At 39.3% G+C, this 26,967-nt stretch overlaps 1 protein-coding gene across 1 annotated transcript; it reads left to right on the top strand.

Annotated features, from left to right (window-relative positions):
- The first annotated feature begins 638 nt into the window (after positions 1-638).
- LOC138203247 (apical endosomal glycoprotein) lies at positions 639-26,967 on the top strand. Its single transcript, XM_069157999.1, has 44 exons — positions 639-666; positions 954-1,082; positions 3,923-4,054; positions 4,741-4,968; positions 5,745-6,013; positions 6,407-6,497; positions 6,619-6,759; positions 7,053-7,184; positions 7,598-7,728; positions 7,838-8,009; positions 8,570-8,689; positions 9,187-9,341; positions 10,126-10,216; positions 10,313-10,432; positions 11,471-11,570; positions 11,655-11,805; positions 11,943-12,162; positions 13,184-13,304; positions 13,848-13,977; positions 14,064-14,142; positions 15,225-15,350; positions 15,461-15,676; positions 15,758-15,877; positions 16,311-16,463; positions 16,608-16,699; positions 17,751-17,918; positions 18,264-18,431; positions 18,543-18,651; positions 19,285-19,407; positions 19,547-19,646; positions 19,852-20,011; positions 20,617-20,713; positions 20,862-21,005; positions 21,679-21,866; positions 22,205-22,370; positions 22,844-23,062; positions 23,489-23,667; positions 24,172-24,409; positions 24,481-24,640; positions 24,741-24,855; positions 25,544-25,661; positions 26,464-26,560; positions 26,665-26,731; positions 26,818-26,967. Exons 1-44 carry the CDS (start codon positions 639-641, stop codon positions 26,914-26,916), a joined length of 6,162 nt encoding a protein of 2,053 aa, XP_069014100.1. The 3' UTR covers positions 26,917-26,967.

Here is a 26,967-nt window from a genome sequence, read left to right on the forward strand (position 1 = left end):
TCTAAATATCTAATTTTCTAGGTATTTTTATCTCCTTGTCAGAAAGTCAGATAAGATTGCATAACACTTGGTCGTAACAACAGACGCTTCACAGAAAGAGCTGACCTTGATTTTATTACAACAAGAGAGAGGGTTTCCACTCTTAAATGGTAAATATTTGTGGACAATTCATATGATATATTAGATTATGTAATACATGTCTGATTTGATGAAGAATTAAATCTAAATCAACAATTCATCATTAACCATATTCTCAATTCATCTTCATCATTTTCAGGCTGTCAAGATTGATCCACATTGCTTGCACGTACAACACGAGTACGTGAAATTCTGGACTGGTGCTATCTTAAGGATTTATAAGACATTTTATAGCTGTAATCTGGAGCTCTGCTTTGCTAAAATAAAAGGCTCGAGGCACACACTGAGAGCTATAAAGACAACTGGTGGAAATGTAGCAGTTCACAGAGTACGCTGGACTTTAAGCTGCTGTTTGCCAATAAGGACTCACAGCTGCGGCTGCTGTAGTAAAAGTTGCATTCCAATAATTCATTCACGAACTGTTAATCACAGTGTTAGCTTGTCATTTTGGTTTAAGGATTTCCTTTTGATTCCCTGCTTTGTGTCATGATTCTCCAGACATGAAGCATTTATTTGTTCTGCTGTCAGGTAAGAGTCTTTAATGCTAAATATCACACACAGTTCTGTGTCATTCTATTTACTGATCAAATTAGCGGAATAAAGATGACGGAGAAGTCTCTAGAGTCATATAAACAACAGGATGACAAGTTGTGCGATGTCTTTTTTTTTAGTTGAAAAACAGATTTTGAAACGTTTTGTAGTTGTATCTAGTGTTGATCTTGAAACAATAAAGAAATAAAGATTGTTATATTTTGTATTTAAAAGCATGAGGAAATATCCTCCTAAGATTCTTTATAGTTTTACTGTCATTCCAGGTTTGGCTGTCATCGTGTCCTCCACTCCTGATGGGCAGTTCAACTGTACATCAGGAGAAAGTCTTCCCGCTGGACTCGTCTGTGACTTTAAGAAGGACTGTAAAGATGGCTCGGATGAGATGTTTTGTGGTACGCTGACTCTTCTACAAAATTTCAAAAGCATGTTTTCTTTTCCCAACTTAGTCTCACCAGTTTTGCTTTTAGCACACAGTAGTTGACAAGGCACTACTTTGGTGTTCTGCCTGGTCAACTAAACACAAAAAGGAACACAAAAAAAAAATGACACGTGTCTATAAAGATTTGTAAATCTTTAACATAAACTCTCAAAATATATGTATGGAACAGTTCTAGCTTGTAAGAAATATTGTTTCACTATTGATATACATATATACAGCACAAATATAGTGAATATGATTATAGTGCAGTCTTGATACATTTAAAGTGTTTTTTTTTAATTGAATGTATGTATAATAATGTATATCAGTGAAAATCACAGTTTAAAAAGTTCTTTGTGAGATGCTGTGTGAAGCACTTCTGACTAGCTCTCTTAGCTTGTCTCTTCACAATGTATGAATAAAGTTATATGTCATTGTTAAGGCTCATGCAGCTTTGAGGATCACTTGTGCGGTTGGAAAAACACCAGTGATACGTCCTTCTCCTGGAGAAGACAGATGGCCAACATCACCTCAGTACCTGGAATGGACCATTCAACAGCAACTCCTTGTGGTAATTATTAGTATTATTTTTGTCATCACTTCGTTGAAATGGATGCAGTCTCATTTCAAATCAATGCTTTTTTTTTATTTCAAGATCTTTGATGATGATATTATTACTACATATTTGCTTGCTGAACACAGGACATTTCCTGCATGTAAATGGTAAACAAGGAGGTCTCTCAAAAAAGGCTAATGTGGAGTATTCTGTCGACCACCGGGGAGCTCTGGGATGCCAGATCAGGTACTAAAAGCAGGTATTTAAGGTATTTGTTTCACAACGTACTATGCTAGCAATCACCTTTTTTGGGATTTGTCTGTTCATATGTTTCAGCTTTTGGTACCATATTTATGATAATAATTCATTTCCATCATCACCGTCCCTTGAAGTAAAAATTGTCAGAGGCAACACTGTGGAGGGCTTGCTGCACATTAACAGGAATACAAACGATTGGGAGAATGCCAAAGCTTTGATTGGTAATCAGGCAGGAGGATACAAGGTGGGTAAAACATCCTGTGTGCCTTTAACCTCTACACAGATCATAATAATCTGAAGTTCCTTTATTGAGAGGAAGAGATAAGGTCTGACTTTCTTAATATCTCTACTAGTGTATGTATTTTATGTCTTTATATAACCTTTATTTAATTTAGTTCCACAGTGTGTCCTCGAGGTTATTGATCTTTATCTGGTCATTATCTCGTTTCCTGTGCTTCAATAACACCTCATTTCCACCTGGTAGATTAATAAAACATCTTGGGTTTTATCATTTTAGTTCACATGTCAGTAACAACTCTTACTAGCATTTACTTATGTCCAAACATATAGCACTGAACATGCTTTTGGTTATTTATTTCAAATGGATACACAATTTTGGATGATAACATATAAATTGTTTTGAACAAAAGTGTCAGCCAGATGAATATAATGTAATTCTTATGTTGTATCATAATACTCAGGAGACTTGTGTTCCCACAAATTTACAGACACAGAAAATCTGGGCCACAGGGCAACTTTTTGGAGAAATTGGATGCCATGGTTTATTTTGAATTCAAAGCAAAATGAAGCAGACATTTCTTTGTACTTTAACTGTACTGAAAGGCAGCAGTGTGGCTACACAGTACACAGAGAGGGGAAGGAACAGGGCGTTATAGGGATCGTTTTTTATTCACTCCCAAACAGTTTGTTAATCTGACCTTGAATGTAAGTAAATTGTTTTCATTATTGTCATGCCTTTCAATAAAAAATGAAAAATAAAGCGCTTTCTCTTTGTACAGCTGCTGTTTTCGTACGATCCTCCATTTATGGACACCAAGGATGTTATGCTGGATGATATCATCTTTGAAAACTGTGGAGAGGAGGACATCCCAGCTGGATCAGATCGCCTCTCATGTGATTTTGAAAAGGATACCTGTTCATGGTACCATGACTACACAGCCAGTCTTTTGTGGAAACGTACTAATGGGATATTTCATGAACCAGTTGGGAATGGTGAGTATCCCAGTGACTAGAAACAAGATTTTAGGGGATAAAATATACCTTACAAATACAATTTAAACTGAAATAAGAAAAGCCTTAAAACTCCAGTTTATTGTAGTGTCGCTCTATAAGACTCCAGATTATGTAATAATGCAGGTACTGCTTTAAGGCTTTATAATTTAAATTCATCATGTGCATTAGTTGTGAGTATAGTATTGAATTACCACAACCAAGGGGACGAGGGTACTTACCTCCTTTTCCCTTCAGATTGGTAATCCAGTCTTGGAAACATCTTGGCACTCACTGTAGCTCTTGTTACACACCTGTATGAGCATGTTCTGCTCAGATGGGTTTGTGTTTTTGGTTCCCCATTAGCTCCTGCAGTAGCATTGCTAATCTTCCTTTTCATACACACATTAAAGGATCAAGTTTAAAATATAATATTCATAAAATCATGAATACAAGCACAAAAATCAAATTAGCTACATTTACAAACAAAAGCATCCCAAAAATGTACAAAAACTTAGACAGCACCTGACAGAAAAAGTCATATAAGATAGAGTTTGTTTAGCATTTGTTTTAGAGTAGTGCAGTGATCTTCTTTAATATCTGCTCAAATATAAGCAGTATCAGGAGGCTTGCAGTCTCAGAATATTAAATTGAACTTAATCGACACCTTGATTTTTTTTCCTGCTCACACTCAGACTAAAAACAGCACTTGATGAGTCTTTACAAAAATGTATACATTATTTTAACACCTGTTTGCTCCTCCTTTGCAGGCACCTACATGGTTATAAAAGCTCAAGACAAACTAAATATCTCATCAGCAGCCAGACTCGTCAGCTTCCCTCGACCTGCTTATCAAGTCATATGTGTGAGCTTCTGGTACCACATATTTGGCAACAGCATTGGTACGTACCTCACTGTCCACAGCTGCACCTCCAGACAAAATTTAATCCAGAGGTGTGCACAGAAAGAAAAGCAATTGCGTAGCATTGTCCACTATCCGTACAATTTCTATGAATTCTAACCAGCTTTAGCATGACTATTTTTTTCTCGATCCTTTCTCTATGATGCAAATGAAAAAGTTCTACTATTGATTAACTGATATCGTCTAATTATCAGGTTCATTGAAATTTATTGCAAAGCGCCCTGGTGAATCAGAGATGGTTGTGTGGATGAGAAGTGGCACTCAGGGAAACAAATGGCGATATGCAGATCTTACCTTCAGTGACAAACCAATACAGGTATTCTTATTGTTCTGATTTCTGTGTATTTGTCGTTTGCTGCCAGCAAGATTATTTTAAAGAATGATTTTAGAGACTTATTTTGAAAGGTAGGATATTTATTTCCTTTGAAGAGCTGTATAATCAAGATTTGTTTGAAGACAGGCACAAATTAACAACATGTCTCTTGTGTTTGTTTCTTTCTCACTGTTCTTTGTTAGTTTATATCGCAGTTATTCTGCAAAGTTGTTCTTGAAGTTTAACAAGAGGTTAGGACAATGAGAGTTGTTGTTGTTTTTTTTTCTCCCCATTGACTTCCATAGCATTTTTTTTACTTCAAATATTTCGAACTGTTCTCCAGTTTATTATAGAAGCGGTGGTGGGTGGTGACCAGGGGAGCATAGCCATCGATGACATAGTGGTGTCCAGCAGTGCGGATGGCTCTTGTCCGGCTGAGAGAGAGTGCACGTTCCAGGGCTCCCTCTGTGGCCTGCTGCCCCAACAGTCTGCAAACTTCAGCTGGAGCCGGGTCACGGGATCATCCCAACCAACTAACTCCTCGGGCCCCGCCACAGATCACACTCTGGGGACAGAACAAGGTTTGTAACTCCATAAGATACAAGTCTGCAGCCAGACTAGTAGCACTGTGAGGCTTTATATTTTGGCTCAGCTGCTGACAATGAAAGGCTGAGGTTCAGTCAGATAATGTTTGCCATGTTTTTAATCTTGGCCGAGCATGTTGGCATACTAACATCAGCAGTTAGCTCAAAACACAGAGCACATTTCAGGTTGACGTAAATGATATTAGTTTTTTAGGTCATGCATCAAAGTATTGGACAAACTGAGATTCAGACCTGATGATGGTGCCTCCTGAAAAGTTAGAATTCACCAAAACTCATACGGTTCCTCCAGGAGAGAACATGAATACCTAATGACATTTAACTCAAAACCCCAAAAAATGATTAACTTCATGGGTTGGTCTCTCTCTTAAGTGTGACATCAGGCACCATCAGTGTTGAGTTTTAAACCTGGAAAAGAGACACATTTCAAATATGAAACATGTTATCGACTATATATTTGTAAAGATCTGTATTTTTCATTAAAATGTGATGTCACTGGAGAGGAGACACCTTTGCTTTTTAACCAGTTGGATCTTGTATTTTTTTTATTATTGAAATAAGGCTGAGGGATCTCCAACTTTGAGTAAATTCCTCTTGTTTGTGATTTCCTGCAATATTCCTTGAGGTTGCCTTGCAAATATTGATACATTTAAACTTCATAGATGAATTTGTGTTGTCCCACGGCGTGACGCTATACACACTCCCCCCAAAAAATAGTGTATATATACTGTGCCATCACTCCATTTTATGTGTAGGTTATTACCTGAGTGCCCAGTTGTGGAGTCACCCTGCGGGGTCCAGAGGCGCCATGATGACTGCTGTGATGGAGCCCACTCCTCCTGATGGGGAATGCCTGATGTTCTGGTACTACATGGAAGGAAGTGATGTGGGTGAACTCTGTCTTTACCTTCAAACACATGACAGTGGCAAAAACCCTATCCAGTTGTGGACCAGAAGAGGAGATCAGGGGAAGCACTGGAGGCACGGAAGAGCGACACTTTTGAGCCCTGACGCCCCATATCAGGTAGGCGGACAGCCCAGCTGGTACAAAGTTATCAGACATTGATTTCTTAAAAAATATCAAATAAGCTTTAAAGAGCATCGTAATACTCACTTCAGTTCCAACTTCAATATCATTTTATAACTTTACATTTTTGGTTTGTCTGTCTGTTTACTTTCTTCCGGTCTTAAAAAAGTGCTTCAAAAGTTAGTTAAAGGAGATTACAAATGCCTGCACTGTCTAAAAAGTTGGAGTGTTTCCAAAATTTTGGGGGCACTTTTAAAAAAAAACTGTAGCTGAAGTAGTGTAAGTAAAGTTTCTGTTGTTAATGTGAACTGATCCCATTTAAAGGAGATATCTGTGTAGATTTAGCACAGGTCTTCGAAGTTAAAATCAATCTGTAATTCTGTGTGACAGGTGATTTTTGAGGCGGCGGTAGGAGATGGGCCGAGGAGAGATATCGCCATCGACGACCTTATTGTCCTGAACGGTGTCTGTCCCCCGACAGGTCAGTGACCTCTGTAAACTTCAAACTTTAAAGTTAAGAATGGATGAAAGAAGTTCATGAGTGTGTATGTGTTTGTTTGGTTGTTCAGTGTGTGTTTATGACTCTTTTTTATTCCTTGAAGGTTTTTGTGACTTTGAGATGGACTTCTGTGGTTGGGTGAACAATCCTCCCCCAGGGTCCGGAGTGGACTGGGACTGGTTCTCAGGCGATAGTGAGGATTACATTGGTCCCTCTGTGGACCACTCCACAGAATCATCTTTGGGCAAGTTACCACACACATACTTTAAGTATCGGATCACCTCAACTTCACTGTTTCAACATTTACGAAATATTTTAAGCTATACTTCAAAGTCATAAACCAGGCAGGAATGTATCAGTGGGATAACTGACTGAGCTCATTTTTTTATCCACTGAGGTACCTTTTTCAGTAAAGCAAGTAAAGCTATTGATTAATGAAGCTAAATAAACTTGAAGTGACCCGATTGGAAATATGAAATTTAGCAGCTCTGTGCATTCACAAAGAAAATAACTTTATGTTGTTTTTTATTTCTATAGGCCACTTTGCTTTATTCACGAACTATAAGTCTAACAACGAAACAATTGCCCAACTGGAGAGTGAATCTATGGAGGCTGTAGACCGAGCTTGCCTGGAGATCTGGCTCCATGCTTCTGCCTGGTCTGGAATAAGTGAGTTTCTTTTTTCAACTTTTATTTTAAACAACATTTCATGTTTACCATGCAAACAGGAGGAGCAGGGAACATGAGGTCCTGCTTAGTGTCAGAAAACATCAGAGATAGGTGGACAGGTACATTTCATTATGCAGTGATTTGAGCTGTACAGTTGTATACATGGACACAACTAAAATATATTGGCATGGTCTGCTTGTATTGATCCACACTCCCTCCTGAAAAGGTGCTGGGTTTGGTGTTGTTAATCTAATTCTTCCAACAAAATAAAAAAAGACTGAAACTTCTGCAATTGAATACTTTTTTCACCCAGTTAAGACAAACCAAAACCGACAGTATTAGTGTATCCATTTAAAACAACATAAATAAACACAGCTTCTCTTCTCTTGCTGATTAATTTTTGCTGCTTACAGTGTCAGGAATCACACTGACAGTGTTTATCAACGAGACTGCTGAGCTGCGTCCTGTGTGGAATGCAAGTGAATTTAAGGTTAACAAGTGGATCGAAAGCCGGGTGGATTACAGTGCATCAGGTCCTCACCAGGTAGTGCATCTATCATTTATTAATATACCCTGATGCTTGATTGAAAAAAAAAAAAAAAAAAAAAAAGTCAATGTAAAGTTTTAAACAAACTGTCATCCTTTTATCACAGATTATTTTACAAGCTCGGAGTCTTGCTTCAAAGGAAGGAAGTTTAGCCCTGGATGACATCCACATCATAAGGGACAAGACTTGTAATGACATCATCCAAACCACCACACCAAACCCGATCACCACGACCACCACCACTCCTGTGTCCGACATGGACTGCACTTTTGAAGAAGGTGAAACTGGGGAAAATTTCCGTTGCGACTGTGAAATATTAGTGAATTTGTTTTTCCGTTTTAAAGACATCATACTTGCTTGTTACAAAATTAAATGTCAACCAACTGAAAACGATTTTATGATGGCTGGTGTAAGAACTTAGCCTGGTGTTACCAGATTGTTGCACACCAGGTTGATGAGAACTGACAAGTCAGGGCTCATTATTTCGGTCATCATGAGAGCTTCAGACTCAGAAATCTGTTTTAGGAGCTTTCTTAAGACCGGAAAGCTCCATAATTTGTCCTTGTGTATTTTGTTTGAATCCTTTGTGTTTTTGAAATATCCCCGACGTACATTAGATCTAAGATATGTTTACAGCTCAGCCTGTGTGCCTCAATAACACAGAGACGAAACAAACTGAAGGGAAGGGATTTTATGACAATGATTGTGAGGTCTTTTTGATGCCAGTTGAGTAGTATTTGTATTTGAATAGTTGCATCATTTTGAGAATTCTATTGTATATTTTTTCCCCCACATTACAAGTACATTACACAATTAATATTTATCTCTCCGAAAACAGGCCTGTGTGACTGGGTCCAGGAGGTCAGTGATGATTTGAACTGGACTCTCAGCAGTGGACTTCAAGTGGACCAGCAATGGGATGGACCTCGGTACGATCATACTCTTGGGAATAATCAAGGTATTGACTGATGACTGGAATACAAACACAAATAGGGATACATTTAAAACGAGATCTAGTGAAAAACGTGACCTGATATGTTTCTATGGAAAATGAATTTACAAGATTGATAACCAATTGATTGTAATTTTTTTTTAAAGCTGCCTTCAAGTTCTCAAATAAAAAAATAAAAAATGGTCTCTCTTTTTAATATAATGTAAAGTAAATATATTTGGACTGTATGTAGGATACAAAAAAAAGTTATTTGAAGATCTTTGGGGGAATTTTTTTTTAGTTTTAAATTTTTGACATTTTATAGGCTAAACAATTAACCAATTAAGTGAAAGAGTAGTTGACACAGTAATGGATACTGAATCATGGTAGTTGGAGCTGCATAAATTGTCACATTTGTCTTGCTATTGTTATTTTAAGCCTATAAAGTTTTAAGTCATTAAAGAACAAACAGGTGTTGGTTTGTATTCAGCGATCATAGTCTGGTCTTTTCTTTTCCTACCAAGGTGTGTTTTTACTGCTGAACGGATCTGGATCTAAGGATGGCGAGAGAGCAGTTGTCTCCGTCCCTGTGATCAGTCCTGCATCACAAATCTGTGTTGGGTTCTGGTATTACATGCTTGGGTCTTCAGTGTCTGCCCTGGATCTGCTGGTTCAGACCGTATGTAGCCTGGTTAATACTACAAACCTTCTGTTTCCTACTTTGTTTACAGCCTTTGTTGACTTAAGAGCTCTAATGAATGCATTTTTTTCTAGAAATCATCTGAACTGTTAGTCTGGACTCGTCGGGCGACGCAGAACTCAGAGTGGATGAATGCACAAGTAACCATCAGCATGAACGAGACAGTTCGGGTGAATTTTAACTCAAGCAAATATTCATTTCTCCAAAAATGAACAATAATTTGACTGGTGCTGGATTTTTTTTTTTTTTTAGATTTATACTGATATTGTTATTTGAAGAGGATCTTTTATTCCATATATATATATATATATATATATATATATATATATATACATATATAAATAGCATAATCGTGAGAACAACTAAGCAGAACATCTGACATGTCAAAAATAAACTCTTGTGGAAAAACATTGAAGGGGTAGCAATGTTTTCTCAAACTCCGAAATATCGCTAACCCTTTTTTGTGTATTTTGTACTGCAGTTTCATATCAATTATTGCCTCATATACACATTTATACCAATATATATTCAATAAGTTAATATCCTCCAATTTATCATGTGCCTTAAATCTATACATATGCAGATGTTTATGCATTTCATGTGATTTGTTGGAATGCCAATAAGTTTCATTAAAATAGAATACCGAAAGAATTTTCCAGAAACATAAAAAAGTGCACAAACCTTTGGAAATATTTTCCCTTTAATTAAAAAAAAAATTTTGTGGGTTTTTTTCTGTATTAAATTTTGTGTCCTCCGTCCACAGATAAAGTTCAGCGGCAATAGAGACACCAGCAGCCAAGGGTTCATAGCCGTTGATGACGTTGCTGTGAGAGAGGGAATTTGTAGTGATGAGTGTATGTAGACATTGACCCAGCACGGCCTGATGTAAACAGGAAGTCAAAACATACTGGAGTTTAATCCCATTTTTTTTTTTTTAAACTCCATTTCAGATGCGTGCGGGTTTGATTCCAGCTGGTGTGGCTTTGAGAACGATGTCAGTTACAAGGGCCGCTGGGGTCGCAGACAGGGAACAAAACATCACGTGGATCACACCTATGGAACTGAAAATGGTGAGCGCAAAACTGCAAAACTGTGGCACAGTGCAACTGCAGGATGTGAACTATGTGACTGAAAGAGCAACGCGATTGTGCTCTCACCGTGGCTAGATGAAGGCTGAGAGATTGAGTTCCTGGTTAAACCTATAATCTCAGTTGTAATACATCAATTCAAAATATGTCATTTTTGTTTGTATACAAATACCAGAAAAACTAATGAGATTCTCTTCAACCTCCTCTGCACTTTGTGCTTTGTCTAAATTAACAAATGTTAACATGCTAAAGGGCTAAACTAAGACGATGTTGACAAGTGTCTTTGCTGGTTTTACCATCCAGCACCCACATTGTTTAAATAGCAACTGTACTTACGCTCACCTTAGTGCTCATGGGCGTGTTGGTCTTAAAGTGAGGTGTGGTTAGCCGTGTTGTTGGTGCATTGCTATCTGGAATCAGTGGAAAGGGATTCCACAACTGAGCAACAGAAACCTGATCATAAGTCAATTTCACAGAATTTTACTGTTATTTTAAAGACGGGTTATTAAGATCAAAATAAGCGCCTACGCAGGCAGGTGCACAACGCACTTAAGCTCTGCTTGTTATGCACACAGTGACATTTAGCAGCTCACAAATCGCAAAATATTAAAAATAAAAAGATTACAATGTGAAAGATTGATATTGTGTACATTAATCTGTTCAATCTGCACAAAAGCAGATCTGTTTGCTCTGTAAAGAAGCATTCTTTCCTACTACTTACCATAATAATAGCAATCCACCAAGGTGCAAGCGCACCTGCATCTTAAAGGTAATGGGAGATGACGATCACCTTGGTTTTGGACATTCCTTTGCACATTATGCAACATTTTCTCCTACGTTGTTGTCACAATTTCTGTGAAGGTATTCGCTCTACACTACATGTGCTGTCGGGTTTGACAGACTGTTGAGGGGAAGCGGAAAGTGCAGTCTACAGAGAAAAGAATGAGCAAAACAATCAGTCGTGCTGTACCTGAAAAAGAAAACTGGCCTGCATTTATAAACCAGCTTTCCTTTTTGTAGGTTTCTACATGACTCTGATGACGAATTCTACAAAGCCTGAGATCGCTCAGCTGTTTACACCGGAGCTCCACTCAGCCACAGAGATGTGTGTTCGCTTCTGGTGAGTCCAGTGCAATAAAACACATTTATACACTGTAATCTGATGCACACTTTAATGTTAGCAAATCTAATGTATTTTCTTTAGGTACTGGTTACCTGCAAATTCTTCTAACCTTCTTGCCATCCATGTGCGGCGAAGTGAAGAGTTGGGCACAGCCCTTTGGGAGCAGCACGAGGCGGCGTCTACAGGCTGGGAGGTGGCAGAGGTCACCGTGTCCTCACCTGCAAAATTCCAAGTAAACTATTCTTTATGATTATTTCTTTTCTCTGCACATCAAACTGTCTCTTTCATAGCATGCCACTAAAAAGCATACTATATTTTCCTCTAAATCCTCCAAAGCTGCGACCTAAAACCGTTCTTTTCCTTCACCAGGTTGTGTTTAAGGCCCAACATGTGCCTGGCATGAGTTCTACAGTGAAAATAGATGATTTTTCCATGAAGGATGGGGCCTGCAGTCCTCCAGGCAGCTGTGACTTTGAGTCTGGACAGTGCACCTGGGTCAACATCCCCAGAGAAGGGGGGCATGACTGGGTTCTGGCCAGCGGAGGCTCCCTGGGTCCACCAACAGACCACACCACTCAGACCCCAGATGGTACAACCTTAGATATACAGAACTGTGCAAAACGTGTTGGTACTAAAAGTAAAGTGAAGATGCTTAAAAAGAATACAAAGAATATTTTATTCCTTAGTTAGCTTCAAACAAAGTGCAGTAAATAGAACCAGTTCAATCAGTTTTTCAAGGTGTCCGTCAGGCAGGTTGTTTCAAGCATCTTGGAGAACTTGCCACAGTTCTCCTGTGGATTCAATCTGTTTCTTCATGTAATGCTAGACTGACTCTGTGATGTTGGGATTGGTACTCTGTTGGGACCAAACATCTGTTGCAGGACTCCTTGTTCTTCTTTTTGCTGAAGATAGTTATTCAAGACTCTGGCTCTGTGTTCAAGGTTGTTGTCATGCTCTAGGGTGTATTGGAGGTATCCTATGCATTAGAATCAAAACATCGAAGTGTGTGAAACTTGTGTTCAGCTGTGTTTGTCACATTAAAGAAGTATTTTTTTAAAACAAATAAACCAAGAAGCTAGTTTTTATATTGTATCCAAAAAAAATCTCCGGAGTAAATGTATTTGTTGAATTTTATTTAACCTCTTGTGGGTATTTGTTTGATGGTTCAAAATGTGACTAATTGTGTAAAACAACTGAAAGTTTGTTGATTAATCATTTAACAACTGTCAGTTGCAACCTATGATTCAGTCTGCATTTAACTGACTTAGCATGTTACTTATTTACTTCTCTTTTTACCTCTGACTTATATCCTGTTACTGGGATTACCTCCCCCATGCCCTTGTTCATGTCTGGAACTTGACACTGGCAGTGAATCATTAGAAAATATTTTCTTTTTCAACTAACTTTGATCTTGCAGCACTGAGAAGTTTTAACAGCTGATAATTTACACTTAAAACAAGTCCTTCATGAGCCACATGTTTGTCTGTCTTTAAATATTTCAATGGCTGACTTCTGGTATTGCAATAGGCAACTACAGCATTGCAAGAAAAGTGTGAGTTAGTATTTTTATTCATGTCACTCTCAACATTTTATTTCCTTTTTGCATGCAGGTTGGTTCCTGTTAAGCTCATCACGGCAAAATCCCAGCAGTGTTGCACAGGTAGTGTCTGAATGGATCCAACTGAAAGACACCACCTCCTGCTTCAGCTTCTGGTACTATATGGACAACAGGTCAGCAGAAAAACAATCACTGCTCTATTCACTACATACAGTATGTGAAGATGCAGTATGCGGAGGCAACTTTATCCTGTGTAGTTTCCTCATCAACTTCCTCAGGAAGTGTGGACAAATGTCATGTAGTCATGAATCACCTCCTTCATTTTGTGCAAGACAAATTCTTTGTGGCAGAGTTCACTTTTTACGCAAGACTTACTATTAGTTTTCAAACAATAGTAACAACCTGCATTTGGGATCAGATTGAAATATGATGTAACATTTTAGGCTCCATTGTAACACCAAATAAAAACAAGAAAAGGTGTAATTTTACCTTGTTTTTATAATATTTAAAATTTTGAATACAGCTAACTTTTCCCAGATAGCCAGATAGTTTTGACACAAGTGTAACATCTTTTGCAAAATTCAGTAACAAAAAATCTAAACTAAGTACTTGTTTTACAAAAATTTTGTGTGAACAAATGATTTCTGGTTAAACTAACCTGATTACTGAAGCTGTTTTCACATGAGACAAAAACATGACATTTGTCTGTTTGTCAGTGACTCCGGGACCGTGCGGGTGTTTAATCGTTCAGCGCTGTCGGAGCAGGATCTGATGTTTCACAGTAACAGCAGTGGGAGCGGCTGGAGCAAAGTCTCTCAGTCTGTCGAGACGTCCAAACCTTTCCAGGTACACCAAACCTGATGTATAGTCGTTAGATAATGATGGAAGGAAAACATATTTCATTCATGATATTTACATACTCTATACAACAGCTACTGATCCAGGCAGAGGCTAGCAACAGAGGATTTATTGCTATCGATGACATCAGTCTCACGCCAGGCCTTTGTCAAGGTACTATTATCATTTTTATTTTTTCATACTTATACATTTTTGTATGTTTCATAATTAAAAGAAATGAATTAATCTGTTTTCTTTTTCTTATAGTGAATGAAACAAGTTTAGGATTTGTAGGTTGCTCATTTGAAAATGGTACATGTGATTGGGAGGACATCAGTGTTGGCCAGTTTCACTGGGAGAGAGGAAGGAATGCTACCGGGAACACTGGACCCTCAACGGACAACACACTGGGCACTGAACTCGGTACAGCCACACACAAATCCCTCTTATACCAACTTTATAAACAGTGGCACAGGTTACCTGCATCTGGACTGCGTTACAGTTATACAGAAGCCACGGAAGAAACGGACTGTCTCAGATTCAACACCTTTTTCTACTCTTTAAAGATTAAAGATACAAAAAGCTATGAAGACAAAGCAAAGTTTTCTCTAAGTCAGTGCAAAAGCCAACATAAACTATCTGCCCAAATGTGGACTCTTGCATAATTTCAATCCACCAAAGAGGGAATCAGCAATCTTTATCTTTTAGCTGTTTTGATGACACAAAACAGGTTCTGTGTATTGCGATGAGAGGTTTGTTACAAGAGAAGAAGAAGCTGAATTAGGAAAGTCAGAGTCCACTTGTGTTTCCTCTTTTACATTGTGTATGTTAACAGCGTTGCCTATGGTGGCATAGTGTTAGCCACAGTTTCCCCATCCTCGTGTTACTCTAGTTTAGGTTGAGTTTCCTCGATTTTAATGCTTCTGCTAAGCATGAAATCTACACTTATTTGATGTAGTTCTGAATATTTTGACTAAATCCACAATGCATTTCCAGCTCCTAAAAATATAACACACATTTTAATTCATATCTCATGATGCCTTCCCTCCAAAAATGTATAGAAAAATGGTACCACTGAACAAAAACATTAGCAGATGATTAATATTTAATGGGCCACTACTTGGCCACCCCATGTCAACTTGATAGCTCTGCTAGTATTTTCTACAGCTGTTGCAGCTGTTGCACTGATGTGGTTTTACACAGCCTAATGTGTTTATGTGAGAACATTGAGCAGAGTTCTGATCTGATTCTTCCAGGTTGGTACATGGCAGTGGAGCCTCACCGGGGTTACCAAATGAGCCCTGCTGCCCTGCAAAGTCCCACCATGAAACAGGCCAGCACCACCTGCATGCTACACTTTTATTACAACATGTATGGAGAGGGTATGTTGTGCATCTGTGCAGCGATTACAAAAATTCACGTTCTTGCTTCATATATACACGAGTCAGCATGTATGTTTCACATTCAGTTTTGAACTCTGTAACTGTTACAGTCGTAGAAGAGCTCAATGTGCTGCTAAAGGTGGGCTCCAGGACCACCCCACTGTCGCGGCTGCCTGGTAACCATGGAGATTCGTGGCACCATGGTGAGGTAACGGTTGGCCGAATCCCTCATGACTTCACCATCCTGTTCGAAGCCTCCAGGACCTTCAACAAACCCGGACACATTGCCATTGATGATGTAGACTTCACCAACTGCACCCTGCCTGGTATGCTACCTGCTCTACACGCACACTCCCTCTTTCAAATAGACTTACATTCATAAAATATGTTTTGGTGTCCTTTTTTAGAGCCCCAGCCAGGGTGTCCTGACAGTATGTTCATGTGCAACAACAAGGTGTGTGTGGATCCTAAACATTTGTGTGACTTCAGCGATGATTGTGGCGACGGGTCTGATGAGAACAACTGTGGTGAGATATCACAAATGATGAATGGTAGATTAAGTACCAGAATAGTAAATTCCCCTTAGAGCTGGCACACTATTATATCTACGGTAGGTTCCCCTTTGTGCTGTAAAGATTCATTGATGTAAAATAACATAAAAAAAACTTGGCATGTAGTTTTTATATCAGTAATTCTGATGCAACAACAGAGCAGTGTTTGGTGAAAAAGTATTCATGGGTATTTTCCCTGGTCGTGAACATTTTGTTATTTCAGTTTTCCTGAAAATACTTAAAAGTTGAATAAATTATAACATTTTCATATGAAGTAAGAGATGTATACATTGAATAATTTGATTTCAGTTAACTTTCATTTAAATTCATTTCAGGGAAAATGTAATAATATTTTATCTGAGTCTGACTTGTTGTTCAATATTTTTCAACCTCCCTTTTTGCTAATAAGGTGTAGGGGAGCGTTGCAGCTTTGAACAAGGCCTGTGCTCCTGGGCGGGGATTGATGTGGACACACATGGAGCAGAATGGACACGTCATACAGGACAGGAAGCTTGGCCAGACAACGGGCCTCCCAGGGATCACACCAAAAACTCTGCAGCCGGTATGAGACTCTCTGAGCTGCTCTCCAGTTGGATAATCCTTAAACATCCTAAACTCTAAATAATTAATATTGTCACAATTTCTTATTCTGCATCAGGAATGCTGTATTTAACTTTCAGCTGTACTGTTTGATGTTATTATAAAGGTCACTATGTTATACCGGGGGCTCACCTGACTGTGAAGGGTGAGACATCAGAGATTCTCTCCAAAACATTACTACCCAGCTCAAACTGCACTGTGAGTTTACTGTATGTTGATCAAATTCCACTGTTCTGTGATACGCAAATCCACATCCACATCCACTATATGTATCTGGATATCTTTACAATTATGGCAATGTTGCAATTGCATCAGTTCTCCTTTATTACGCACCCTCCCCAAGTGCTCCACAACTTGAATGTAGATTGTGACATGGAGACATTGCATTTCTAGAATGGTATGTTTTATCACTGTTGAACTTTACTACCATTTTATGATGTGTGGCATTTCATTGGCTAAAATGTCCTCCTGTTTCTCCCAGTGTAAATGAAAGTTGAAAAATACTTAGTGGATCTGCCCTGTGATTTGCATCCACTCCAAATTTATGAAAATTGGGGTAAAATATTTTCTGTAACTTTGCTGACAGACAAACAAACAAGCCAAAAACATAACCTTCTTGGCTAAGGTAAAACATTAATCAGAACAGCCAACTATTAACCATTTATTGTGATGCTATGATGAGTATGAAACAGACATTTGGAAATGACTTTACATGTAAAAATATTATTGATAATGTATAAAGATGAAAGATGGAGTTTGAAATGCTGTGTTACTCAATGTCTTCGTAACCCAAAATGAGTCCCAACAGTGGGGTGATTAGGTTAAAAAATCAATCTCACGATAAAGGATAATGCCACATATATGGTGACTCTGCAGCAGCTCCTATATCAGCTCTTAGATGTTAGTCATTATTTTGATACTTTGGAGGTCTCCTTAGAGAGTAACTGAATGTGTTTAAGTCCATATCACTAGCATCTTGACAGGTCTACAAAATGCGATATTCTTGCAGTAATATAGTAATGACATTTCTTTGCTTTAATTATAAAGGCCTCTGATAATTTTACAGTACCATCTTGCAGCATATGTCTACGTGTGTACCTTTTATTGCCTCTCTCTTGCTTATCTCTGCTTTATAAAGTTGCAGTTCATTATTTACTACGCTCGCATGTTAATCACAGTTTAAAACACTAGTCCAATGGATGCTATTGCTTCATTTTCTCTTTTCATTTTACTGGTACAACACTTGTAGGTGAGATTCTTCTACTTCAGCCTGAATGATGCTGCAGCCAGAGTGACAGCGCGGTCCAGGACACTCCGGTCTGGTAGTGACGACAGAGTATTATGGCTCAGGGAAACCTCACAGGGCTACAGCTGGCAGAGAGCAGAGGTCACGTTCTCCTCCGCAGCCAACACCAAGGTTAGTGAGGACACAGATGGCTAATTAAAAGGCAGCCATGGCCACATTGATTGATATATTGTCAGACTGTTAACGCTGTTGCATAAGACAAGAATCAATAAGCAATAAATAAATGAATACATTTTAAAAAATTAAGAAATTATGTAATCTTAAGAACAAAAAGACTGTGGAGACCCTCAACTGAAATTAAAGTATGTGTAGAGCTGTAGTCATTTGCCAACACTTTGTCTTGTTTGTATTGTAGTCACTTAATTATGGTGTGTTTTATCTCTGCTGTTTCATAGTAGTAATTATAGGCAGAAACAAGTTCAGAGTGTAGTAGTTTTTAGCTTGTCTCCTCCTCAGATCGTCTTCAGATATGAGCTCGGGGAACGTCCCAGAGGCCTGGTTGCACTGGACGACATCTCTTTCTCCATGGAGTGTGTGTTTGACCCCGACAACAGCAAACTCCCCGGCACATCACCCACTTCTTCCCCACCTACACCCTCGACTGCACCGACGAACCCCTGTCAGGTAAGCTCCAGTATTTGACATAACAAACTCATGGCTGCAAATTCTGCAACATTAAATATTTCACAAAATATAAACACTCCTTTAGCTATTTCTCTTTGTTTTTTGTTGCAGGAAAATGAGTTTTTTTGCTGGCGTTCAGCTGGAAAAAAGTGTATTGTGGCGACCTTACGATGTGATTATCATCCAGACTGCCCCCAGGGGGAGGACGAGGCTGGCTGTGGTGAGAGCTGCATGATGCACTCACTGTATCTGTTCAAACAGGTTGGAGAGTCCCTTCCACCATTTCGTCAGCAGTTTACAGATTTTTAAAATTAAGTTTTTAAAATTAAACAAAAATTTGACTCAGGTGGTCTCTTTAATATACATTACCAGGTCAATTTGTGGGTGGGAAATTTTGCAAAACAGCAGGGTGAGGTAAAATTAATAAATGAAGTTTGACAAATAATTATATTTCGTGTGCAAAATATTACATTGTTTTGAAGATAAATAGGAATTTCTTACTCCTTTATTAAAGGAAGCTTTTGCTGCGTTGCTGAGGCTTGATTTTCAGAACAGACAGGAAGTAGAGACAGGTGGTCTCTTCCTGCATCAAAATATTTAAAAAGTGGCACATTTCTCCACTCAGAGGTCAACCTGCCTCATAACAAGGGCTTCTTTTTTTATGGAATATACAAGTCCTGTTTTAGCAACAGTAAATTATTTTGGTTCACAACAACCTACGGACTCAAAACTGCATTTCCTTTGCAGCACCGTTTCATAAAAAAAAATGGTTGTTTTGACCCCTTTTCTGAACCCTAGTTCACGTCCCTTATCTCTGCAGCAGCTTCACTCACGTCTTGACTTGACGTTTTAGGTCCATGCACATTTGAAAGTGATGAGTGTCAGTGGAACAACACCGGTGATGGACAGAGCATGTGGCAGCGACAGAAAGCCAGTAACATCACTCAGCCATCCACGGATCACACTGCAGGCACAGGTGACTCGAATAGTTTATCGACTGATAAATAGTAAATTGATATCAAGGACCTCAGGGATCAAATGTAAATGTGATCGCAGCTTCTGTTCTCCCTCTTAATTAGCATGTTTAATGGAGCTTTGTTGTCCTTTGTTCTCAGGCTACTACATTAGAGTGAATTTCATTCAGCCGTCCACACAGACTGAAGCCCAACTACAGAGTCCCTCACTGCCTCCTTCATCCCCCTACTGCCAGCTTCTGTAAGTGATAACCACAGTGATTCATAACTAAATATCTCTGATTATCATCCCTAATGTCTGCAAAATGTTTTTTTATGATCGAGAGTTGAATATTTCAATGTATGAATTGCTCAATGTTCCCCCACCACCCCCGTCTTTCTACCATGCAACTCTCCTCCCAATCCAACACTCTCCCCCTTCTTCCTTCCTTCTTTCCTTAACCCAGGTTTCACTTCCACATCAGCGCACAGAGTGCTGGGTCACTCAGAGTGCTTATGCAGCAAGCTGAGGGGAGTGAAGCAATCCTTTGGTCACGCAGTCACAACACTGTCTCCCCCTGGACCCCAGAGCATCTGCCTCTCGGCCTGCACCAAAGGCCTTATAAGGTGTTTGCTCGTGGTGCCACTCAACAGTTACAGTTAAAACATTTAATGCAGGGGACTTTGAGAAATGTGCATTTTCTAAGAAATAATCAGAATAAATGAGCAAAGAAACATAATGAATGAAAAAAACTTCCTGCCGGATCACTGTAAATTATATGAGAATGGCCTTCATAGTACTTAATCTCTTTCCAGATGAACGTCTAGAGGACGTGTTTCATCAGTCTGGCAGCTAAAAAAAAGACATATTTTCCATGTACTGCAGAATATACTAAGTAATGCTGCCTTTATTATAATAGAGATAATGTCATCATATATTGTCCATATAGTATATCTTTCATATGTAGCATGTGATTAAAAACATTTACTGTTATATTAAGAACAACCAGGCTGGCGAAAGAGAGTGAGAGACACACACTGTTTTTAAAAGTCAAATGAAGCTATTTATCGACTAAAAGGAGCTGCAGAAAATGCATAACAAAACCGAAGTGTGAATGTTGAAAACTGCATCACAGTTTTCCCATATGTCTGCAGACAGGGTGTATGTTCCATAAGCGCAGTACGATGCAGTGCACTCCTTTACAAGTATCTCTAACAATTTGTTTTCTCAGGTTTGGTTCAGCAGCATTAATAAAGCAACTCAGGGAGCCGTTGTCGCTGTGGATGATATCTCCTTTCTAAACTGTGAAAAATCCTACAAACCACCAGGTAAATAAAGTTTCATCAAAACAAGTTTTTTTGGAATGAGAGGCAGTGGTGTGGTACATGTTTCATACTTTGTACTGTGTTCAAACTGACACTGTTTAAAATGGGAAGGAAAGTTGTCTTATTGTGAAATTTTTTTGTCCCTCCTCAGCTTTGTCCTCCTTGGGCTGTTCTTTTGAAGATGGTCTGTGTTCTTGGGTTCAGGGGGCCAAAGATGAGCTGGACTGGCTCAACAGGTCGGGTCCCACTGAGACCCCCAACACTGGGCCTGCAGGAGACCACACCACCAGCAAAGGTCCTTACTGTGCTAAACCATCTTTATCCAACCAGTTTCCTCAAAATTATACAAATCAGTAAATGAGGGTGTGCATTTATGAATTGCCTGCACTGAGAATTCTCCTTTAAGGCAAGCTTTTGTAACTGCAGACACTGTGGCCACAAGTGACTATTACTGGGAAATTATTGCCACATCAGCACAAAAGAGTCATAAAGACAGAACACAGAGTCAGCAATGTCAGTTCAACAGTCACAATGTGGCCATTCAAAAAGGCTGTAACAGCAAGGTGAATAGAGCGCTTGTGAATTTCTAAATCAAAATGTTACTGTTTCATTTTCAACAGATATTGTAAAAAAAAAGTGGAAGTTTCATAAATTATTATAAGCACCAGCTCGGCTTTTGCAGTGTAATTTAAAAATGCACCAAAGAGTAACAGATTTATCCAGCCTCGGTGCAGTGGAGAACACCATAATAAATCTTAAGAGTTGTAAAAAGTCTAAGGGGGTCAGAAAGGAGAAAAATCTGAATTCTTCCTCCAAAGTTTTGCTGTTTCTGTCATTCTGGCTTTTTTATGTACGGTTTCTCTTCAGGCCTCTAAAATTGTTCAAATGAAACAATCTGTGAGAGGAAAACCACAGGTCACATATACAACATGTCAAAAGCCAGAAAGTTTCTTGTATGTCTTTCACAGGGAAATATCTCTACATCAAGAGTTCCCTGCCAAGTGTAAAGCAGAATATGGCCCAGCTGAAATCTTTACTGCTGCCGCCTGCTGGGGAAAGAGGATACTGTTTCACGGTTTGGTACCACATGTTTGGAGCTACTGTGGGTTCCCTGAAGTTGCTTCTACAAACAGCCGATCCCTTGAAGAAAACACTGGTAAACTTTGCAGTAAATAAGTTTATTTTATATCTGATCAAATTGATAGAGGTCAGAGAAGGCCTTTTTTTTTTCATCTGTTCAGTTTAAGTCACATTACTTCCCGTTGCTGCAGTGTTCGAAAAACGGCTGTGATTGAGAAATATTAGTGCTGTTCCACTGCATTTTCACTCTGTTATTATACTTTTCACATTGTTGTGAAATGCCGATTGCAAAACAGCATTCATGCATGGTATAATGAGTGCAAGTTGCACAGTTTCAGAGCACACCACTGTGTTGCAAAAACCTCCTCACATCCTCATTGTGACGAGTGAATCAGCCTCCTGTCTTTCCTGTAGATGTGGCAAAAATCAGGAAACCAAGGGGATGAGTGGCTGCCAGTTCACAGTCATGTGACCGTGCAGGAAGTCCACCAAGTGATTCTGGAGGCTACCGTGGGAGGAGAGGCAGGAGACATAGCCATAGATGACATCTCACTCACCCCTGGACCATGTCCTCTCTCTGGTAATAAGACTGAAGCTGAAGAAAATCAGAAAGACATGTTTTGTCCATTTCATATTCTTGCCCATTTGTAATTTTGTAATTCGTTGTTGATAAATCTTTAGGTGATCATGAATACACAAGATATCTCTATTTACTATACTCTATCAAGTGAATCATTTCGGATTTTCATATGAAAGTGATGTATTGAATGGAATAACTAAAGCAAGACAGAGTTGGGGCCAATAATATTTATAAGAACTACAATCTCATCTCACTGAATCCTCGTTTTTCCCCGTGGGAAAACCCTTGCATGCCAGGGTCTGTTGAAAACATCTTTTTTTTAAGGACTTTATTTGTAGATGTCATTATTTTCAAATGCAGTGCAGGACTTAATGAAAACGGCTACCAGAGAAGAGGAAATACAGTGTGAAAGCAAGCAAAGTATCCATTATTTGCCAAAGCTATACATTCTCTAATGTTATATTTTCTCGTAGACTTGTGTGACTTTGAGGAGGGGAGCTGCGAATGGCAGCAGCAGACAACCGATGACTTTGACTGGGTCAGACAGTGGGGCGACACTCCCAACCCCAACACAGGACCAGACAGTGACCACACCACCAACACACCTGTGGGTCATTACTACTGCCTGCCTTCCTCTGCTGCCGACCAAGCAGGACAGACAGCTGCGATGTCTTCACCACTGTACCCTGCAGGTGAGACGATATATTCATTGAAACTTTTTAAAACGTTTTTGTTTTTTTTAGGTCTGCCTCACAGCAGACAGCGAGCCTTTACAGATGCTAGTTACATTCAGACAAGACCAAAAAGTTCAGAAAGATCCGTTAAATGCTAAACAGGAAAAACACCTGATTTCTCCCATATAGCTCTCATTATAATGAGATGATTTTAGGATTGGGTTTACCAGTTCCAAACATCTCGCAAATGGTTTAGTATCTCCTTCCTGTGACTAATAAACTGTCAGGTTGTTGATTTGATTCTCAGAGACTGACCTGACCAACTCTACTTTTCTCTACAAACACAAACAACTTGACGTCTTAGCAGTTAACTGATGCTGCTGTGGATGATTCCGGTGGTGTTTGAGTCGGGAAATCACATTTGATGTGGTTTTCTTTCCTCAGGCAAAGGATCTTGCGTGCAGCTGTGGTACCACATGTACGGCGAAGGAATGGGGACGCTGAATGTTTACCAGCAGAGTGAGGAGGGGAAGGAAGCTCTGATTTTCTCTCAGACAGGAGACCAAGGCCGCCTGTGGCGGTTCGCTCAGGCTTCTCTTCTGCCCAGGGTTCAACCGTACAGAGTGAGTCACAAAGATTCACCCAAAGCAGGCAGTGCAGTGTCGTTTGGGGGAAACCATATAATCACAGACAATAAGCCAGTAAGCAAGTAAAAGTTATCTGCGTAAGAACATTTTGAGTGACTTGATGTCACTTCAGTAAAATTTCACTTTCAGCGAGAAATATTGCATTTTTATTTCACTACATTTGTCTGACAGCTGTAGTAATTTTACAGATTAATCTTTTCAAACAATGTAGAAGTCAATGAAGTATGCATTGTTATATGTGACCTTTGGCTGAGAGGAATTATCATTTTACACTATTCTTTTCACATTTTATAAACAAAATCCAGATTAAGTGAGAGAATAATCTGTGGATTAATCAGTATTGAAAATAATTGTTAGTTGTAGCCTCCAACAGTCTTTGAGTCTATAACAGCAACATCTAATGATCATCCCATATGAATGGAAGGGCTTGTAACTATGTACTCATATTTCCAGTCAGCAGTTCAACACTTTGTGTCTCAGATTGTGGTGGAAGGGGTGAAGGCTGGCCCCACCCAGGAGGGAGACATGGCTTTTGATGACGTTCAGCTGACGGACGCTCAGTGCTCTCCTCATGGATATTGTGACTTTGAGGGCAACATGTGTAGCTGGAGCAACCTGGGAGGAGAGGTGCGCCAGGGAGACTGGCTCCGCGGCCAAGGAGCCTCCCCGAACCCCAACACGGGCCCCAGTGTTGATCACACCACCAACTCTACACATGGTAACAATACACTACACAACTCTGTGGTTCTGGTTTTGAATGGGATGGTGATCGTGTCGTGTTTCCTCCAGGTCACTATGTTTACGTGGACAGCTCAGTGGGTGAGTGGGGAGACATGTCCTTCCTCGTCAGTGATGTGTACCATCCGTCCACTAGAGGGCACTGTCTTACATTCTGGTACCACATGTATGGCAACCACGTGGGGACTCTCAAAGTATATATAAATGACAGGTAACTAACTGTTCATGTCTAAAGGTCATCAAGATTAAACATGAGCTTCATATTCATTAGGATTTGGAGTACATCAATTTAATTTAAATTGGTCTTACAGGAAAATGCACGCTGGTGACTATGAGGAAGGACTTCTGAAGTGGATTGAAACAGGAGACAAGGGAGACACGTGGCAGGAGGCCAGATTCCCTGTTAAACATAAAGAGGCATTCTGGGTAATGATGAGCAAATGCATAAAGGAGGACAAAATTAGTTTTTGTTTTAGTTTGACCTTTCACCTGAGTCACTTTGCCCCCGATAAGGAGGTTCATCTTTTCGTTTAGACATTTATGACAAGTAGAGGATTTGCGACTTCTTTATTATACTACATATTTGACACACAATTGGATTTCCAGTTTCTGCTTAAGTTTCGTATCCATAGTGAAATCGCAAATGCGCACAGACCAGTGGTCACAAGAGTTTTTGTTACTCGGGTGCTAATGAGCAGAGCAGAGAGCAGAGACAGAAAAGAACAGCACAGAAAGACACCAAGCATTATACTGTTGTTAGGTTTGTGGGACGGATTAGAGACGTGCTGCTCCAGAGCCAGAGATACCTGCAGGAAAAGCACAAAAAACACAAAACTATAGGAGATAGTCACTGCAGATGCAAACATCTGGATTTATAGCTAGGTATCCCAGGTATTATATTGCACTTAAAGTAGCATCAAGGAGGATCAAACTAAAACGAGAAGAAAACTTGAACATCTAATAAAATACAGTCAGAGCAAATGTCAGTCACATGAAACATTTTCTGAGTATTAAATAACTTTTTGGAAACACATTTTCTAATAACAGGAATGTTATTAGAAAATAAAGGATCGCTGTGCTAACTTTAAACATCTCTCTGTTTCTCCTGCCACAGTTTGTGTTTGTGTATCAGAGGGGGAAGAATACAGGAGGAGACGTTGCTCTTGATGACATCACCATCCTCCCCAGAGACTGCTACCCAGATCCTCCCGTTGACCCCTCTGATAATAACAGTAACCTGAAACTTTCCTTAGATACTTCAGCTGAGCATCTATCTTATGTACCTGGACAATTTCCTTTCCGCTCACATTTTCTGCAGACAACTAGAAAAAAACGCATAAAGTCCTGTTTTGAAGCATTATGCTTTTATTTTTTTCTGGCAGTGTACATATTATCCAGAAATTATTGTACCTCTTGCTCATCTCTAAACACCTACACCTATTAATGCAAACACTACTTGCATAAAGTATTTAGAACAGATGTAGCTTTTACTTTGTGCTTTATAATGATGTCTGCCGAGTTTCGATGGACAAAGCTGGTGTTATTCTTCCCGGTCTGTTGCACTCCGCTCCATGCTCATTTTTCTAACTGAGGAATATAAAAAATGGGTCACATTTATATAGATTTAGATTTTTAAATAGCTCAGTAATTTCCCAAAGCAGCTGAGAACTGTAGGGTTTTTAAAAAGAAAAAAAAAAACATGAACCAAACAGGAGTAAACAAAGGATTTGTTCAAGAAATACAGGTGGGTGTTAGTTATCTACCTCTTCAGGACAGTGTTTGTGGGACAAGTGCAACAGTGTGGCTCATTTGTGTTTTTATAATTAAAAAAAATTCTCAACATTGAAGGTCCATGGCACAGAGAAACAAAATCTGTCAGGATTTGGCTGCACAGGCGTTAAGAAAAATGTGTCATCTTTTTAGAAAAGTTATTACCAGAACAACCAGTCAGCATATTCCTTTTATGAATGCTTGAAGGACGTCCTCAGATTTTGATGCTCAATGTGAACTCATCGTGTATCTCCATGTCTACAGAAGCGTTGTCCATCGGCCTAGCAGTCGGTCTGACTCTACTGGCTGGAGTCATCCTCTCCATCTTCCTCTTTATGATGAACTGGAAGTGGCGTACCATGTAAACCTGGATTTAAATCCATAAATAATTAACATAATCTACCTAATAAAAATAACGATTTATCATTTATGCTGTTGGCTGACATTTGTGTTTGTGTGTCTCAGGAACCAGGCGATAATTGTGGGAAATGACATGACTAACCAGAGCTCTGTGAGCAACCTCACAACAGACGTGAGTAAACAAACACGATTTGGTAACAGAACATTTTCTCCTGGCTTCACAGAGGTCACATGATTACAGACTTTGTTTGGTTGTAGGGCGCACAAAATGGAGCCGAATTGGACTTTTCCTTCTCCAACAATCTTTATGACGCATCAGCGCATGGAAGGGATTCAAACATGGCATCTTCTATTTAACATGTTGCGCCTTATCATATTTCTCCTTCAAATTTACAGTAAAGCAAGTAA

Source organism: Embiotoca jacksoni, unplaced genomic scaffold (genome assembly GCF_022577435.1).
Source record: "Embiotoca jacksoni isolate LCO1_2020_lvr unplaced genomic scaffold, fEmbJac1.0.p SCAF_22, whole genome shotgun sequence".
Taxonomy (NCBI): Eukaryota; Metazoa; Chordata; class Actinopteri; family Embiotocidae; genus Embiotoca; species Embiotoca jacksoni.